We start from the raw sequence: 19,873 nt of genomic DNA on the forward strand, positions 1-19,873 counted from the left end.
CCCTGGAGAGAGATTTTTAAAATATAAACACAATCATGGTTCTTTGCATTCAGGATCCATCAGTGGCTCCCCATTGCCCTCAGAGTACAGTCCACGTGCCTCAACGCGACCTTTAAAGATGTACAGTCCAGCTCCTACCTTCCCGTCACCTCTGACCAGCAGCTTAGACCGTCTTGGGGTCCCCACACCAAGCCATGCCTTCTCCCGGACACTCGCTTCTCCCACTGAAACCTCTTTGCCTGATGAGCATCTAGTCGTCCTCCGAACTTGGGTTTGGGCCTCGTCTCTAGGAGCCATCTCTGACCTCCAGGGTCTGGGGGAGGGGCCCAGCTCCTTTCTCTCACAAGCTCCTGGGCTTCCCCCAGGACAGTCCAGATCATTCTATCACAGTTACCTCTTTGCTTGAGTCACAAAAAGGTCAGAAGAGATTGAGGTGGGACTGGAACCCGCAGAGTCTGACTTCAACCCCTGGCAGTATGATAACCACCCCCACAAAACTACCAGTTTACCTCCTGTTGGCCCGCTGCCCACTCTGGGCTCTCCCAGCCCGTCTGGAAGCCCCAGTGCTCCTGTCGGCCCCTCCACTGGGGGATTCCCGCTCCGCTTCAGTGTCCCTCAGGTGGGCCGTTAGGCCTGGTGCGTATCCCACACAGTGAACCCCCAGCGGTCCCTGCTAGTGCGCAGACGACTGAGGATCCCCAGTGCCCTTAATCAGGATGGTGGTCACCAGGGGTCACCCGCGCGTCCGTGAGACGTTGAAGGTAACCAACAAGCTCTGGGAGGACGATCCTGACAGTAGTCTTTCGTGTGAGCGAGCACTTAGGGAGCACTTCTCTCCAGCCCGGAACCACAGAACAGGTGGCTTGGATGTTTTATTTGAAGAGACTTTTCTAAAAAAAAAGATTGTGTTGGAGTGAATTGATTCAATATTAACATAACCTCCTGTCAGAGGAGATAAAGTCCAAATTGTAATTGGTTAAAAACATGGTTATCCGGAGCCTGTTCACCCCACAAATACTGACACTTCCAGGGCTGTGATGAATGATGTGGGAAAAGGCTGGTTTCCTTGCAGACGGGGAACACCACCTATGCGTCTCTCCCAAAGGGCCTGGTACTATTCAACTATGGAGTGCCAGGCCCCCAGAGCAGCCTGGCCACCCACCAGGGTAATCATAACCACGGGAACGTTGATGGCAGGCACCCGTGGCTTACACCGTGCCAGGCACAGGGCCAAGCACTTAGAGGTCATGACCGAATCTTATGCCCCCAACCCACTTGAATGTAGTGAGCTCCATGAGTAGAGGGGCCTTTCCTCTCTGGGGCCAGAGTACAGAAGCGTGTCTGCACACAGCAGTGCTCTGTGCGTGAATAGGGCCCCACGGGGTGGGGTGAGTCTCCATAGGAAGCAGCTGGTATTAGGCCCATTTTATGTGGGAGGAAGCTCAGCGTATGAGAATCCTGCCCAAAGTCACAGAGTTTGGGGGGCAACTGGGATGGATTTTAAATAATGTGCTTTGAAAGAATTTCAAATTTACCAAAAATTTACAGAAATAATTCAAAGGACTCCTTTGGATCCTTCACCTAGAGCCCTCACTTTTTAACATTTTGCCACATTTGCTTTATCATTTTCTCACTAAATCACATTCTCTGAATTATTTGAAAACCAGTTACAGACGTGAGGTTCCTTTACCCTAATCAAAATCAGAAATTTTAACATTGATAAAATACTGTTTTCTAATCCAGGGGTTAGTGAACTATGGCTCACAGGCCAAATCCAGCCCATGCTGCCTATTTTTTCATTGTTGTCTTGTTTTTGTTTTTCTTATTACAGCCTGAGAGCTAAGAATGGTTTTCGTTTTCAAACGGCTACATTTACAGTTAGATAAGTACCTGCATATATACTTCAATTTTGCCTCTTGGCCTGCATGGCCTAAAATATTGTCTAGCTTGTCCTTGAAGGAGAAGTTTGCTGACCCCTGATCTTATCTGCTGACTATTCAAATTTTGCCTGTTGTTTTACTGATGTTCTTTGTAACAATTTTTCTCCCTGTTCAGGATCCAACCTAGAATGTGTAACAGCCTGTGCTCAGTGATACCATCCGTAGAGCCTCAGTCTGTCTTTGTATTTTATGACGCTGGCATTTTGGGAGAGTTCAGGCCAATTGTGTGGTGAAGGTTCCTCCATCTGGGTGCCCTGGAATTTGAAGCTACGTGTTTTTCACTCCAGAGCCATTTGGATTTGTGTGGGTCTGAGCGTGTTCCCGGGACACGGGACTTCTGATTTTAAAACCAAAAAAGTCCCAGGCAAACAGGGGTGAGCTGGTCACCGTAGAGCCAGCGCCTCAAGCCCTAAGTAATTCGGGCCTCTCCGTAAGGCCTGTTCTCAAAAGGTACCCATAGGTTTAGGGGAGAAGCCAATGAACCAGATGCGCATTTAAAAGCTGTTCCTCGGTTACCCATCCGCTCATGTTACCCCTTGGCTGAATTCCCATCCTCCGCCTGTTCTCACGTTGTGTCTAGCTTTCTTTGTTCCATCGATATAGACGAAACTTGCTGATGTTACCATACGTCTTAGCCGCTTCATTCTCCTTGCTAGTTTATGAGACTGTATCACAGTTTAGCCACTTTGCTATTGATGGACAAGTAAGTCATCTAGATTTTGGTTGTTAGGAATAGAGCTGCTATGAACGTTTCCCCACGCTCTGTTACATGGGGGAGGCACATGTGTGTGCATTTCCGTAGGGTGTACCCCTGGAGGCCATCCAGCCCCTCCCCAGTGTGCACTGTCTCAAGCGGGCGGGGAGGGAGGGCGGCTTCAGAGATTTCTTTTGTAAAGTGAGGAAGGAAGACTTAATCTCTCCTGGTGCTTTTCAAGTATGTGTGTATTTTTGTGTGTGCAAAAGAACCCTTTTATTAAAGGGAAGTCTCGTGAGAACACCCTCTGCCCGGCCCACCCGGAAACTGGGCCTTGACTGGGTTGCCCCCGTGTGACCCGGACAGACTTCCTTCCAGCTTTACAGAAAGGGCCCGCTCGGGGCCCCGGGGTTTGCCGAACGTGTCTGTGGCTGCTTTCCCCGTCCAGCTCGTCTGCTCCTACAGGCAGGGTCCTGCCCCCGCCCCTTGTCCTTCCTGTGAAGCCTCTCTCTGGACACTGCTGGCATCGGGGTCAGAGATCTGTGCTCAGGGGGAGCCGGGGGCAGCCAGGCAGCGGGTGGCCTCCCGAGGGGGCATTCGGGGCTCTTGCGAGCCGCCGTGGGTGGTGGGCAGCTCAGGCTGCAGACGTGGGCAGTCCCAGCAACAGGGGCCAGCTCAGTGATGCGCTGAGCTGCCCTCGCAGCCTTGCCTCAGCACGTGGGTGTGGAGTCCCTACTGTGTGGGCCCCCAGAGGTGAGCAAGACCCAGTGACCCTCCAGAGCCCGCTGTCCAGCGGGAAGACAAGACGTGGAGGCCTCAGACATTGTACTAATTATTTAGAGGAGCACTGGAGAGCTGGAATATAATTTAAAAGGGGGGGGGGCGTGAATAGGATGGGGGCAGGGAGAACCTTTTTTGAGTATTTTATCCTGCTTTTCCAAGTGTTGTTGTTGTTTTTTTTTTTTTCTTTCTCTCTTTGGAGAGCACCTGTGTGTTACAAATCCATTGTCACCAGAGGGAAGTCAGGAAGGAAATTCTTGAAGTCTGTTCTATCATGTAGCACCTGTCCCATCCTTAGATCCTATGATACAAAATTAGAAAGGACTCCTAAACCCTCAAAGAAGCACACTTAAAACAAGTAAAAGGAGACCTGCTTTACTCAGCAGGTGGTAAGCACATGCCACAGGGCTCACAAAGAAAAGCTGTGCGTTTAAAAGAGACCTCAGTTCGTGTCCTGGCTCCAGTCACCGTTTAATAGCTGTGTGACCTTGACAAATTAACTGACCTCTCTGAGCCTCAGTTTCCTCATCGATAAAATGAAGATGAAACTGTGTACTTCATAGACGGGGTACATGTTGCAAATGAACAGACACGTGGTCAGCATCCACAGAAAGCAGTTATTATTATTCCACTACTCATCATGATTATTATTACTCTGAAGATGATGATGATGGAAACAGTAAATCCTCAGAAAGCATTTCAGTACATCCATACACGATGGTTGTCTAGCACAATGTAAGGAAAATCATGGAATGTTTAGTATATGCCCGAATAGTTGGAGATCAAGGACACAGAGAGTAACCACCATATGGTCTGAGGAACTTTCCCTTGAGGCCACTGTCATCAAACTTCTGAGTTGGACAGACCATTGGTGGACCTGACCTGACATCTTTAATATGTTGCATTTACTAAGTTTGTTCCCTATCAGGGCCGTCTGTAGTTTGAGATATTGGTGATTCCCTTCAGGGAAAGCCTGAAGGTTGACTCTTCCAAGTACACTGATGGGATGTTAAGGCATGTGTTGAGATCAGCCTGCCAAAGCCACCATTTCTTAGAGCACTTCCCTGTGACGTTTGCAGTGTGGTATTTTTAAATCTTCTGAGTTGTTCAATCAGACCCAGAAATCCAGGTTCTAACCGCTGTGCTGAAATATCAGAATTTTCCCTTTTTCCCCACCTCATTCCGTGTGTCAGGCCAACTCATCTCGTAGCCTAATAAGTCCAGAGCAAACATTTTACCCAGGTATTTAAAGCGGGCAGATGGCATTGCATAGGAAAGTAATGCTATTCATTGGTTTGTAGTTGCTGTCTGTGTGCTGAGAATCTCAATCGCCCTCCCACTGAATGAGAGGGGGTGGATGCTGGGGAGAGAATGCCTGAGATGAATTCAGCAATAGAGAAAGACTGTGTGCAGAGGGGGCTGGTGGTGGCCCAGAAACAGCCTGGGTTTAGAGTCTCGTGGACTTGACTCTGACCTTGGGCAAGTCACTCCCCTGCCCAGGCTGATTCCTCCCTTGCAGGGCTGTTGTGGGCTATGGTCATAATAAGCATCAAGGCTTATACCGTGCCTGATATGGTTGGTGCTGAAGAAATCCATCCCTCCTCCTTCTCCCCATTGAACAGTCCAGAAGGGGGACTGTTTATCCCCCATGAGGAGGGATCCATACACAGAATAGTTAAAGAGATGTTTGTTATTCTGTCACAGGGTTTTGGAGGGAGCTACTTTGATCCAACTTGTGACAGAAGAGCATCAGCAAACACTCTCACCACAGTTCTGATTGTTTACTCTGTGGCTGACCCTGTGCATGTATTAGCTCTTCTGACTTGCTCACTCATCCTATATCTGGGTTCTGGGTAACAGCAACCCAGCTCTGATTTGCTCAAGCAGAAAAAGGGATGTCATTGGCCAAAATATCTGAAAAGTTCTGAGGCTACGATTGCCTTCAGGCTTGGCTGGATCTAGGTGCTCCAACCATGTCATCAAGAATGTGTCTCTTGCCTCAACGGTCTTGATGTCACCTTGTATTCTTAGGCAGTCTCTTCCTTCTTGGTGGCAGGAGGGCCCCCAGACACTCCAAGCTTACATCCTGCATCAGAAGGAGCCAATCTTGTGTTGTAGTCGCAGACAAAATCCTGGTGTCAGTCATGCTGTTGTCCCACGACCAACTACTATGGCCAGCAGGAGGTGGTGCTCTGCCTGGCTAGGCTGAGTTACATGCATCTTCTCTGGGCTTGAGGGAGGAGGGTTGGCCCCATCATGGACATTTGGGGGGTGGACCTTCTTTGCAGAGAAGATAGGATGCTGCTGTCAAAAGAAATGAGAGCAGGCGTGTGCAGTCCCATCACCAGATTTCCCCTCTGGAGCATGCGTGGTGGGCACTGCTGTTATGGGAGTGCAGCATAACAGCCTGGTGGCCAGGCTGCCTAGTTCCATTTGCCAGCTCTGCCACGTAGTACCGGGGTGACCTTAGGTAAGTCACTTCACCCCTCTACCCCTCAGTTTCCTCAGCAGTAGCAACAAGAATGGCCATTGACCCCAGCTCTGCGTGTTGTTGTCAGGGTTAAATGAGTGACGGCGGAGCCACGCCTGGCAACGTGTCAGAGCGCAGGCTCCTAACCCCTGAGCACGGCAGCCCCCGGGCCGCTGCAGCGCTTCGAGCCTGCATGCCGCTCGTCTCATCTTGCCCCCCAGAACCCAGACTTTGAGGACCCTCACTGTCCTCCCACACTGGTCCAAGAGTCAGGACCTCACCACATGTCCCCAGGCCAGAGCTTCGACACCCTTTGTTCATGCACAAAGGTGTCCATTTGGTAGAGGGCTCCTGGCTCAGGGGCTGGAGAGGAAATGACAACCTACCTTTCAGCAGCCCCTGGGGAAGGGTGGCTGATCTAATAAGTGAATGATAGCGTGACCGGACGTATGCAAGGGGGAGATGAGTTTCTGGCTGTTAAAGGCATTTTGGTGCCTTGTACCCACATACTTTGCAGGTTATTGTATTGATTTTTCAAGAAACAAGATATGGAAGGAAAGAAAAACGTGAACTTGTACGAAAATCAAATCAGTTGTGTCATTGAGAGCCCGTTGTGGGTCCTGCCCCATGCTGGGTCTGGAGAGGGATGGAAATCCCGGGGGCCTTTTTCTCCCCCAGCGCTCCCCACCCCATGCTGTGGAGGTCTGCTTGGAACGTGGGAGGGCTTGTCCACGGGGACTGGATGGTGACTTGGAGCTGAAAGGGGTGTGGGATCCTCATAGCCAGGCTGGCTGCCAGGGCTGGAGGTGGGACCCCAAGAACCCTTCCTGGGGAGTCGCTTGTCAGCCGGCTGCTCTCTGACTGCTCCACCAGACCTCCTTCCGGGAAGACACTGTCAGAGCAGCGGTAGCAGCATTGCACCGCTGAGGGATCTGATCTCAGCCCTGACACCATTTGCCACCTGACTTCATAAAAACGTCGGTCAAACAGCCCCAATATGGAAATAATGTGCAGTGAGTTATTCTTACGCCACGTCAACCATAATGGAAAATAGGCCCGAGATGGCCTGTATTTCTTCCTGCTCCCTGAAGTGTAATAAATTGAAATTTTTAAAGCTCAGCATTAAGACGGCTCGCCAGCAGCAATCCCGGGCCTGCCCGGCAGAGGCCACAGGCTGGGGGATTCCTAGTGTTGCTGCAATAGCCCTAGGCCCAGTGAAAATCCGGGCCTGCTTGACTTGTGTGCCTCTGGGGTTGGCACCCTCCCTGCATACATCCCAGTCTGCCAGGAAGCCTAAAAACCCTCCCTGGGATTGTGGTCCAGGCCCTGCCTCCCCCTGGCCACGTGACCTTGACAGCTCACTTGGCCTCTGGCACCTTCACCTCTAAAACGGGGTTAAAAGTCCCCACTTCTCAGGCTGTTAAGGGCTGAAGGAGACAAACAACAGCGACGTCCACCGTTGCTTTTTTGGTGTTTTCTCAGTGCCGGGTGCTGTGCTAAGCACGCTCATGTTTTCACTGGTTTATCCCGCATGGGTGGTAGGACGTGACCGTTCCCACTCTACAGATGAGGAAACTGAGGCGTGGTGAGTTCAGTGACTGGCTCGAGAGGCAGACCCCCCAGGTCTGGCCCCAGTGCCCACGCTCTGGCCCCGCTCGTGGTTCACCTGGCGCTTAGCAGATGCCACACGGGTTGCTTTCCTGCCTCTTCCCTTTGGGATGAACTCGCGCATCCCTGGAAGGCTCCGGTCACGACGTGTTTCCTTGGCGCCACCACGTGGGTTCAGACTCCAAGTTCTGTCCGTTCTTCCTGATGTGTCTACCTCTCATTCTACAGTCCCCGCCTGGCTCAGGTCACTGTGACACGGCTTGAGTGGCTTACATGGTAGCACCAAGCCACTGGGCTGTTTTCTCCGCAGTTGGGATTCTCTCTTTATTTTATTTTTTATTTTTTTGGTACGCGGGCCTCTCACTGTTGTGTCTTCTCCCGTTGCGGAGCACAGGCTCCAGACGTGCAGGCTCAGTGGCCATGGCTCACGGGCCCAGCCGCTCCGCGGCATGTGGGATCTTCCCGGACCGGGGCACGAATCCGTGTCCCCTGCATCGGCAGGCGGACTCTCAACCACTGCGCCACCAGGGAAGCCCCTCTCTCTTTATTTTAATCCATGTTACTCTTTCCAGAGAGTGGCTTTCCATGGGGGGCAGCAGAGCCCAGTGGTTAAGGTTTGGGCTCTGGAGTTGGAACAACCAGGCTCCTCTGCTGCCGGCCGTGTGCCTGTGAGCAAGTTGCTTCCCCTCAGTGAGCCTCAGTTTCCTCCGAGGTCAGTTGGTCCTCACGGTGGCGCCTTTCTTCTAGAGGGGTTGTGGCGCTATTGTGAAGCAAGGCAGCTAGAGCCCAGTGCCCTGGAAATGGTCCCCAAGCAACAGTAGCCGGTGTGGCCACTCATGCCCAAACCATCAGGGCCAAGATAATCCTCTCTCCAGCCCGGTGGGAGCTAGGACTAATGCCAGCAGGCCCTCCACTGCCTGCATGCTGTCTCTGCGCTCCTTTCTGCCTGGGGATAAATCGTCCCTCTCCCTGCTTGCCCCAGAGAGACTGGGGAAAGGAAGGAGCATGTCTAGGTGTACCATCTGTAAAATGGGGATAAAAATAGAGCCTTCTTTCTCCAGGGGCTCAGAGAACCAGCAGCATCATGTTGATGAAACCCTCCTTCAGCTGAAGGAGGGGCTCAGCAGATGGGAACTGCTGTTGTCTATCGGCTCTGCCCTGTCGAGCTACTCACAATGGCTCTCACCTGCCTCCTGGCCCTGGGCCGAGCAACTTGGCCTGGCAGCGGGGCCCCGCTGGACACCTCCCTTCCACTACTAGTTATCTGACATCCTCTCCCACGCTGGCCCATCTGCTCCTGCCTGCCCATTTCTTTTGTTCCTTGCACACCGCCCTGTGCAGACCCTTCCATTTCTCTCCACTTCCTCTCCTTCCTCTCCGACTGGAGCACCTCCACCACCCTCTTCCTGGAAAACCACAGCAGCATCCTCTCTGGCTGCCCTGTTGCTACTCTTTCCACCAAAGCCCCTCCTCCCCACAGCAGCCAGAGGGAGATCATGCCACCCTCCTCCTCAGTCCTCAGAGAGCAGCCGTGGTTCTCCTACAGTCTAAAAACAAAGCTAAGCTTTGCGTCCTGGCTCACAAGCCTCACTGATAGGATCCCCATCCACTTTCTCAGCATCGCCTCCTCCTGGCCTTCTCTGTGTAGCTGGCCAGCTCCACTGGCTGTCTTTCTGTTCTGCAGCACCGAGTTCCTTCCTGTTCCTGTCTCAGGACCTTTGCACTTGCTGTTGCCTCCACTCAGGGCACCTTTCCACTTAAAGCTCTACCTGGCTGTCTCCTTTGCATCATTTAGGTCTTAGTTTAAATGCCTCTCCTTAGCAAGACCTCTGACTTATGCATGAATCCAGGGCTGGCTTTGGGCAGCCCTCTATCCCCAGCCCACCGCCCCCCCCAGCGCCCCCCTTCCCAGAGGCCCTGGAGTCACCTGGGGGGAAGATGAGACTGCGCCTGACTTCTTATTTCCTCTGTCGATTATGCTCTAACAACGCCAGTTACCTCCCTTGCTCCACATCATTTTTCTCAGTGTGTCTTGATCCCTTCCAGTCGCTGAGGGAAACGGGCCACCGAGCCCTCCTCCCAGGCCCAGCACGGAGCCCAGCTGCAGAAATACGCTTTCTTTGGCACCTTGAAGATGGGGCTTTTGTGGGCTGAGGCTGCTGGCAGTGGGGTGGGGCTGGGATTAGGGTGCCATGTGGGGAAGCTGCGGGAGGAGGCTGGGGCCTCGGTTTCCCAGCTTGCGTAATGGGGGTATTAGCAGTGCACACCTCCCAGATCTGCCAGGAGGACTGACGGGCGATATTGGAATGAATGGCAGCCTGCCTGCTCCCCACCTCCTGTGTCATTACTATTATTCTAGCATCTGGTATGAGCTCCTGGACATTCCGAGGAAGATGTTCTCTGCCCAGTTTGGAAGATGAAAACGGTCCCAGGCAGACTCTCCCCACAGAACCCTGTCTTGGTCAGCTGTCCTTGGGGCATCCTTTGCCCTGGCTCTCTCATTTTCCTTTCATAAATCAATGTGCCCCCTTCACTGGGTGGCCTCGGGAATCAGATTGTGTGCATGTCATTTCAGTAGGAGTCTAGTTGGCTTTTCTTTTTCCCGTATCTGTTAGCACCAGCCTTAATGTCATTTACTATTTTGGAGGGACAGTGGCCTGGCAGTTGAGAAAGCGAGCTGGTCTGGACGATACAAGTGGTGTCTTTGTTTCTTGTAGCTCTGTGACTTCAGACAAGGCGCCACCCCTCTCTGAACCTCAAATGTTTGCCTTCAGTGATTTATAAGGTGGTTTTCTGCTTGGAGATTCTAGGGTTCAGAAATCAGGGGGAAACTCAATCACAGAACGAACTTAGGGTTTGTGCGTGAATGTGGTCTCTCCGGGGGAAAACTTCTGTCTTCTGGGGCCACACAGGTCATTGTACCTATCTCCATGGCCCCACTTTGCTAGGATAGGAGGCCTACTGTGTCCATATGGACAGAAGGAAGAGAAGGAAAGAGTGAGGAGGAGAAACTTTGAGTCAGTGGCTCTTAACCGTCGAGAATCTAGTGAAAGTCATGTACCAGGAAATGCTCACACACAGAATATTTTGCCTTCCATTTAAAAGGGGGTTCACAACTCTGGTTAAATATGTCTACTTGGCAAGTCCCCACTGAACGAACTATGAGCACCTCCTCCAGGAAGGCTTCCCAGCCCCCATCCTGTGTTCCGGGGTCCCCATACACTCCCCTTCCTGGTACCCTCAGAGGCACTGTCACTACCTGTCCCTGCCTGTCTCCCCAACGGGAGGGCAGGGGCCACCTTGACTGTTCTGTGCATGCCCCGTGCCTGGCACTGAGTGGGCGGCAGCAAATATCTGCTGAACGGAAGTGGGGACTCGCTCCTGGCACTGAATTGGGGGTGACCTGGCTTTACTTCTTGGGGCAGTGCTAGTTCCGTTTTGAGTGGGCTCAGAACCCAGCTGCCCCTACTGCAAACACCTCTGCTTCCCACTCTGTGGGTTGATGAACACCCGTGAAGAGGGGAGGGTTGCCTGTAAAGTACTCTTCTGCCTGGGAGGGGCCGGGCTGGGCTGGAGGGGAGGGACGTTCCAGGAGACAGTGTCACAAGGCCTCTCTCCCTTTCCCCTCCCCCTCCTGCCTCGTCCAGCTGCAGCAGAGTGAAGCCAAGTGTGAGGATGCCTTGAAGACCCAGAAGGCGCTGACAGCCGACCTGGAGAGCATGCACAGCGAGCTGGAGAGCATGACCCGCAGCAAGAGCCTGGTACCGGTCCCTCCTGGGGTGGGCAGCCTACTGTGTGCGCAGCATTAGAGGAGGGACCGGGGCACTCACTGTACTGTTCTTGGAGGTACAGATATCCATTGTAGACCTACTGGGTGCTGGCCGCTCCGAGAGCACAGGCAGCCTACTCAGAGCTGAGTGTTACAAAGGTGTAAGGGCACACATGAGGGTCAGCTGTGTGCTCACCTGTGCGAAGGGAGGCCAGGAACCCTGCTGTGGACCCAGTGTGTGCTCAGCCCCATGGGGATGCTTCCAGTATGAGCCTGTTGTTCGCTCAGCACCTGAAGTGGGAGCACAGCTATCTATTGTGAGCCCACACTGTGCCCCCCCCGGAAGCAGCTCCCAGCCATCTATTGTAGACCTACTGCACACGCACACGTACACGCACGCACACACACACACACACACACACACCCCACCCCCGAGAGCACTTGGTCACTATTGTTGGGCTACTTCTTCACATCCTTTCTTCTAAGAGCCAAGGGTAGCCCTGTGGGCCCACTTGGGCTCACTCCTAAGAGCTGTCTGTAATGGGCCTACTGTGTGCTCAATGCTGAGCAGGAAGAAATGAACATATATTATGGATCTATTATGTTGGTGAAGATTGGGTGTGGGTTTCTAAGTGCCCCGTCTAGATGTACAGGGTTGGCTTAAATTTATACGCAACATGTGAAATCCGAAGTTTAGACAGAGCTAGAGATTTATTGGCAAAAGCTTTTCTCAGGATCCCCATTGGCCCTTTTGTCCCAGATTTTATTTGTGCTAGATCAAGGGGAACTTGCCCACAAACATTCACACACATGCGCATGCAAGGATGAATGTACACACTCACATACAGAATCACCAGACCCACATATAAAATAAATGCTCTCGTAGGTAAGATATACATTTAAGTTTACCCATATTTATTGAGGTCACTGACACATGTGCACCATGCACACTTAAACTGTAGGTATGTAGATTCCCAGGTAGGCTTATACGGTCATATATCCATTCACGTACACACATGCTGCATTCACGCAGTCACAGGCAGGCCCAGCACGCACACACACACACACACACACACAGCATTCATTGACACAGCCATGGCCTCCCTTACAGGCAGGTGTTCACTCACCTGACACACCCACAGGCAAGTCCCCCTTTGTTCTTTTTTTTTTTCTTTTAATTAAAAAAAAAATTGTTTGGCTGCGTGGCACGTGGGATCTTAGTTCCCCGACCAGGGATCAAACCCACGCCACCTGCATTGGAAGCGGGGAGTCTTAACTGCTGGACTGCTAGGGAAGTCCAGCCCTGCCTTTGCTCTTCATCAGCCCCCTGTAGTCCCCCTTTTACCCCGCTTTTTCTCGCCCACCATCGTCCTGCCCCCGCAGGTGGACGAGCAGCTGTACCGGCTGCAGTTCGAGAGGGCAGACCTCTTGAAGCGCATCGATGAGGACCAGGACGACCTGAATGACCTCATGCAGAAGCACAAGGACCTCATCGCTCAGGTAATGGCCTTCGGTGGAAGAAGGCTTGGTGGCCTTGGGTGAGTTAGGTGGGGACAGTGAGAAGGTAATGTGGTCGGGCCACTCTCTGGTGCTAGGACCTTGGAGGGATAAGTGCCACACAGGTAAATAGCAACTGTGAATCACACTTTTGTTCAAAATGGAAGTTTATTTGTTCATTTACAAAAGCAGTAGATTCATATGCCCATTATAAATAATTTAAATAATAAATACCTGTGGAAAATAGAAAGCTAGCGGCCCTCCTATCCTCTGGAATTCTTTTCTTTGGGGATAGTCACGTTAAACAGTTTGGTTCAACTCTTTTTTAAAGGACCTTTACTCTCCATTGCCTCATTTTAGTCTCTGGACAAACCCTATGTAGAGGGTCTCAGCAGACACTATCAGCCCAGTTTACAGATGGGGATACTGAGGTGCAGAGTGGTTCTGTGGCTTGCCAAGGCTGGTATCCAGGTCTAGAATCCCAGTTACCTGACCTAGAATAGTGCTCTTCCCTCAGAATTCTGGTCCTGGTGCCGCAGCCAGCTCATTCTGTCTGGGCTCTCAAGGGTGTATAATAAAGCGCTGGATAGTTGACCGAAGCTATGGGCCTGTGTAGTGGGAGTGACTGGGTGCACACCGAGATGAGGGATACTGGGGAGAATGTGAGGTGCCCTTTAGAGCCACCTGTTGTCATGCTCTGTGATACGTAGACATCTGTGGGCAGGGGAAGAAGGGACTTGCAGCAAAGCCTGTGGTTTCAATGTGACATTTTTCGCCTTACCAGTCTGCTGCCGACATTGGGCAGATCCAGGAACTGCAGCTGCAGCTAGAGGAAGCCAAGAAGGAGAAGCAGAAGCTTCAAGAACAAGTACGTATACACTACCAAACGTAAAATAGATAGCTAGTGGGAAGCAGCTGCACAGCACAGGGAGATCAGCTAGGTGGTTTGTGACCACCTATAGGGGTGGGATAGGGAGGGTGGGAGGGAGGGAGACGCAAGAGGGAAGAGATGGGGATATGTGTATACATACAGCTGATTCACTTTGTTATAAAGTAGAAACTAACACACCATTGTAAAGCAATTATACTCCAATAAAGATGTAAAACAAAAAAAAGGACAAGTACGTGCTCAGAGTCTCCGTGTTGTGGGGGAGGATCCTGGGAACTGTCATTCATTCACTCACTCAACATCAGTTGCATGACGGATTGAGGACAATCCCAAGGTGGGTGGGAGAGGGGGGTGGGGGGACAGAGGAGAGAGAGAGGGAGGGGGAGAGAGGAGAGAGAGAGACACACACACACACACACACTCACACACTCACACACACTCCTGCCCATGCTTGTTCAGGATCCATAGATGCCCCACGCAGTGAGGCTCAGCAGGGATTCCATGCAGGATGTCTACCCCTGAGAAATGGCCCAAGGAGAAGGGTCTGGTCTGTGCAAGACAGGATCACCATCCTTTGTGACATCTTCCTTTGAAGTCATGGTTCCTCCAAACACCCCTAAATTTCCCTCATTACCTAGTGGGTTGCTATCATCCATGAAATTCTCAAAGCTCTTCTAGAACCATTGCGTGTGCCCAGTTAGAGTGGCTGTCAGAGTGACCTAGTCTCCAACAGTATCTTTGGGCACAGAGTGACAACAAGTGGAACAAAAATAATAGCAGGAGTGGCCACTTGCTGGGTGCTTGCAATGTACCAGGCACTAATCTCCTTCACACACAAAAATGAAGAAACAAGGCTAAAAGAGGACACTGACTTGCCCGACACACCCAGCTAGAAAGTGGGAAGCCAGGTTTGGAACCCTGAAATATGTGCTTGGCTCCCGAACCCACTCTTGGTTGTGTTCTTGATGCTAAAGCTTGCTGTCCACAGACCAGCTTGGTGCTTCATCAGGGCAGGAGGAAGAGGTACGAGAGGTGCTGACTGGAAGGGCTGTTTGGAAGCTGAAGGCACAGGAAGGGGCAGGGTCCCATGTGGGGTCCTCAGCTGGGATCCAGCAGTTCGTGCTTGTGCACCTGAGCTGGGAAGGAGCAGCGTGGATGGGCCCGGGGCTGGGTCTTGCTGGGACCCCCGATTCTGGGACTCGGGGCTGCCAGGTGGTCAGTGGCCTTCTTGGGTGTGTCCCCAGCTGCAGGTGGCCCAGATGCGCATTGAGTACCTGGAGCAGTCCACCGTGGACCGAGCCATCGTCAGCAGGCAGGAGGCGGTCATCTGTGACCTGGAGAACAAGACGGAGTTCCAGAAAGTGCAGATCAAGAGATTTGAGGTACTTGTTGGCGTGTAAATATTGCTCAGGCCTAGAGCTATGAGGGCTTTCGTGTAAACTCCATCCATCTGTCCACTCATATGCCTTTGTCTGCATCTGGATCACTCATCCATCTCCTGAGTTCCCTTCCTCCATCCCTCCTTCCTGTCTTCAATCGCACTGTCCCACAAGCTCCCCATTCACTCAGCCTAGTCACCTCCTCTGTCTCCATCTCCATCCACCATCATCGGTCCATCCATCATCCCCCTTTCCATTTGTTCTTCTTCCTTTCTCTATTTTTTCTTCTCTTCCTCTATTCTTTTTCTTTCCTTCAGACCTTGACCCCTCTGTCTGTCCATGTTTTTATCCATTGATCCAGTTCTGCCCATCTCCATCCACCCACTCATCCACGTATGTACCCGACACTTGTTTTGAGCAGAAATTTATTTTGCCCCTAGTGTGTGTTAGGCTTTGTGTTGGATGTGTGGAAGACGGATGTATTAAATAGATTCTGCTTTCCAGAAGCATAGAGCTTTGTAGGAGACGTGGGTAAGATATGTACATAAATACCCATACTAAGGAGAGAGGGCTGTGAGGTTTGGAGGATGGAGGTCCTTTCAGGCTGGGGAATCAGGAGGGTTTACAGGAGGAGGTGGCTTTGGTGCTGGACCTTGAAGGACAGGTAAGACTTGGATGGGCTGGGGTGGAGTTCAGTGACTGTATTCACATTTAGCTCTGTACACCAATGGCATGGGACATTTACCGAGGAGATCCCCATTGCCAAAACCTTCCACATCAGCTACCCCACGTGATGTTCATCACAGCCCCATGGGGCATGCAGGATAGAATGAGAAGATGGCCCCGGAGAGGTCTAGTGAGTTATTCAAGATAAAGCCAGGTAGAGTCAGTGACAGGAGGAGATTGACTCTTGACCTTCGCTCCATCCTGGTCTCAGGTTCTAATCTCCCTGCAGCCAGGGGGCTTACCCAAAGTATGACGGTATGTCTGAGCGATGGGAGGCTGCTCTTCTCATTCCGAAACATTTACTCCCAATCCCCTATTGGGCTTTTGGTCTCTACGAAGGCTGCTCTGAATGAAGACGAGAGAAAAATTCTTTGCCTTGGCCCTCAGTGGTTCTCGGAATTGCTCAAGGGATCCCTCAAGGCATAATTGTCTCTGCAGATCACCATGAAACTTTGATCTACTATATTTTAAATGACTAAATACATAATTTGAGCTATATCACATATCATTTTTTGCTTGATTCTAGCATGGTCAAGTGATAGCAGAGAAGAATACAATTGTAGAGTAACTTTAAATGGCAGATTCTATTTCCAAATTTGCTTTTCCCTCTGCCATCATTATTGGAATTTAGTAGAATCCCAGATCCTTGAGATGGGGTACCTTGAGGACACAATTGGAGGACTATTCTTATGACCCTCCTGTTGCCCTTTGAAACCGTTGCTAAACTCCAGTTGAAAGGGGAAAGAGGAAACAAATCATAAAGCTTTTCTTTTAGCCCATTATTCAGTCTCTGATCTGGAAGGGGGCTCAGAGTCCTTAGCAGGGACCTAAAATATTCATGTGGGTTGCATTTTATGTCATCACTCGAGTATTTACCCATCAGAATCTATTGGTTCCAGACTTGTTGGCCAACTAATGAATTCTGCAGAACAGCCCTTGGGTTGGTTTTCTGTAGCACTGGTGATGCTCACGGCTCTTTTCTCTCTATTCATAGTTTCATTGTGTCCTTGTGGATTTCCACTACCACCCCCCCACACACACACAAAGAAAAATGCCATGATATTAGAGCTCAGGCTTACGGGAGATTATTTGCTCAAACTTCCTCATTTTACAAATCGGGAAACCAGAATCCATGTTGGGGAAGGGATTTGGACCCCCCGGCATAGTGTCCTTTCCACCGTGCCACTCCACCACCCAAACCTTGAGCTGAATGAAGGTCGCTGTAAATCTTAATTCCCAGCCCTTACCCAGCACATCCTGTGTGCCAGGCGCCAAGCTAAGCCTTCCGCATAACTTAACATGTTCAACCCTGACAGCATCCTGGACATCATCCTGTCACTCAGAGAGGTTAATAACTCGCCCAAGGTCACACAGCCAGGAAGAGGTAGAGGTAGGATTTGAACCCAGAACGTGAATTCAGCATCTGTCACTAAGCTACACTGCCTTTCAGAACAGCAGCTATCATTTTCTATGTTTCCTTCATTTTTGTACCAGAAATCAGGATTATTACCCTGATTACTTTAGAAAAATGCACAGAGACTCAGCAAAAGATTTCTTTCTAGAGCCTCCTGTGTCGGGCCCCAGGCTTCTAACTCCAGGGTGGGCGTGTTCTCTCTGCCTGGGCTGCAGGTCCTGGTGATGCGGCTTCGGGACAGCCTGATGAAGATGGGTGAGGAGCTCTCACAGGCAGCCACGGCCGAGTCCCAGCAGAGGGAGAGCAGCCAGTATTACCAGCGGCGTCTAGAGGAGCTAAAGGTGGACATGGAAGAGCTGGTGCAGCGGGAGGCCGAGGCCAGCCGGCGGTGCGTGGAGCTGGTGAGTGTGGTCCTGTGATGGAGGGTTCAGGAGGGGAGCCCTCCTTCCTTCTGAATGGGAGCCTCAGGGCCTGGTCCCTGGGGCCTTTGGGGGTAGACCGGAAGCAGGGAAGAAACCAGAAGGGGATGGGCTGTGAGCCGACACTGCCATGGGCTGCAAACGCCGGGGGCAGGTCCAAAGTGAGCCAGTCGCATTCACTCCTGCAGGATGACTTCCAGCCACCTTTGTGTCTCACACTCCAGACTTTCTCTTCCTGCCTCACACATTCTCCTCCAGAGGCAGGGCGGCCTCGTGCAAAGAGGAGAGAACCAACGTTTATTAAATGTCTCCCTTGCATGGAGTCTTAACACCCGTAATGCCGTGTAAGCATCGTAATAACCCTGTGAAGTCAGTATTGTTATCCCATTTTACAGATGAGGAAACTGAGGCTTGACAGAGCTGAGATAATTTGTCAAAGTCATACCTTGTAAATGTCAGAGGTCTTTCTGGGCTGTTAACAGCAACCACAAAGATGAAAGATAAAAACGATCATGCTAAACCCACCATTTATTAAGCACTGGCTATGTGCCAGGTTCTGGGTTAAACCTTTCTTGTTTAAATCTTCCTGACAGTACTGTGAAGTAGATGGGAAAACTGAGGCACGGGGACACACGTGCCAGATTGAAGCCCAGAGTGGTACATTCCCCTGCCTGAGGCCACATGCAAGTAAGACTTGGAACCCAGGTCTGTCCAACTCTGTAGTCTCTACTTTTATTCACTAAGCCATGCCTGTCCCCTGGTGTGGCCCAAGGTGCATTTTAAAATTTGTTTCCTTCCAAATGGGAAGGTTTCTCCATTGTTCATTGTATTTTTCTGAGAACAGTTTCCTGCAGGGATCACAGAGCATCTGAGAGTGCCCACTCCTCCTTTTCCCCACGAGCCCAGATATCCCCGAGCCTCCAGGTTTCTGCTTCTGCAGCCTGGGAGGCATCTGGCACCCCCTTTGCCCTCCACCATAGAGCCTTCTCTGAGACAACCCAGAACGTGCTGCAGTTCGGCCCAGAGGGCTTTAAATCACCATCGTCATCTCCTCCCTGCCCTGTCCACTCTGGTTTTGTGACAGGTCTCACCACCTTGTCCTCCTGCAGCAAGTATGTTTCCCGGGCCACTGCCTCCCGCGGCCAGTGTCATCCCCATAGCTCTGCCCCTGACAAGCCAGCAGCCCGGCTGTCGTGTCGGGACGAGGTGAGGCTCCACACAGAGACCCAGGTTCCCAGACAGATCCAAGCCCCGTGACTGGCAGTGCCTCCACCCGCCTTGGCCCTGGGAGAGGGAAAGGCTCTTTCTTCCAACTGACGGGCTAACTTCCTCATTAACCAGCCCTGCTCCTCTTGCAGCTGAGCCCCCTCCTGCCACCTCTGGCTGCAGTGAGAGAACATCCCCAGCACTCCTCCTCCAATGTCTTCTTCAGCTGGCGGGACACCAGGCTTTCCCGTCACATCAGATAGTGGTTTTCCTCCTCTCCTCTCTGCTCTTTTCCTCGCTCTCCCTCCCCTCCCCTCCCCTCCCCTCCCCTCCCCTCCTCACTTTCCTCTCCCTACCCCCATTCCCAGGGATATGTTCAGATCTTTAAAGGCCCTAAAATCTGGAAAAGGTTATAATGCAACCCCCATATATGGGTCAAAACTGCAAAGCACAAAGCTTATGTGTATGCTAAAATTAGACCTGCATCTTTCTCTGTTTTCTCATTGTAAGATTCTGGGTAAGCTTACCGAGGCTGAACTATTCTTTTTATTTTGGTGTGTGTTTGGGGTTGGGCGGTGTATCGGTTTTCCAGGGCTGCCTTAGAAATTTACCCCGAACTGGGTGGTTTAAAACAAGAGAAATTTATTCTCTCACAGTTGTGAAGGCCAAATGTCAGAAATCAAAGTATTGGCAGGTCTATGCTCCCTCTGATGGGTCCAGGCTAGAATTCTTCTTTGTTCTTCCAAATTCTGGTGGTTCCGGGTGTTCCTTGGCTTATGGCCGGGTCACTCCAGTCTGTGCCTCTGTCTTCACATGGTTCCTCATCCTGTGCGTGTATGTCTCAGATACCCATCTGCCTTTTCTTCTAAGGCCACCTGTAATTGGATTTAGGGCCCACTCTAGATCCAATTTGATTTCATCTCAGGGCCCTTACTTTAATTACATTCGTAAACACCCTTTTGCTGAATAAGGCCGTATTGACAGGTTCTGGGAGGACGTAGCTTCTGGGGGACCACCCTTCGACCCGCTACGGAGGGAGGGCGTGTTCCTCCACAGCCGGTTTCTGCAGTGATTCCGTGGAT

General features: G+C 51.4%; 1 protein-coding gene across 2 annotated transcripts in view; it reads left to right on the top strand.

The window, feature by feature from the left end:
- MYO18B (myosin XVIIIB) overlaps positions 1-19,873 on the top strand; it is a 226,492-nt gene that overhangs the window by 147,362 nt on the left and 59,257 nt on the right. For both annotated transcript variants that reach the window (XM_060118779.1, XM_060118780.1), the window contains exons 34-38: positions 11,140-11,253; positions 12,645-12,761; positions 13,543-13,626; positions 14,892-15,029; positions 17,382-17,567. In XM_060118779.1, coding sequence (XP_059974762.1) covers positions 11,140-11,253; positions 12,645-12,761; positions 13,543-13,626; positions 14,892-15,029; positions 17,382-17,567 — 639 coding nt within the window. The remainder of the gene's footprint in view (positions 1-11,139; positions 11,254-12,644; positions 12,762-13,542; positions 13,627-14,891; positions 15,030-17,381; positions 17,568-19,873) is intronic.

This window comes from Mesoplodon densirostris, chromosome 15 (genome assembly GCF_025265405.1).
Source record: "Mesoplodon densirostris isolate mMesDen1 chromosome 15, mMesDen1 primary haplotype, whole genome shotgun sequence".
Classification (NCBI taxonomy): Eukaryota; Metazoa; Chordata; class Mammalia; order Artiodactyla; family Ziphiidae; genus Mesoplodon; species Mesoplodon densirostris.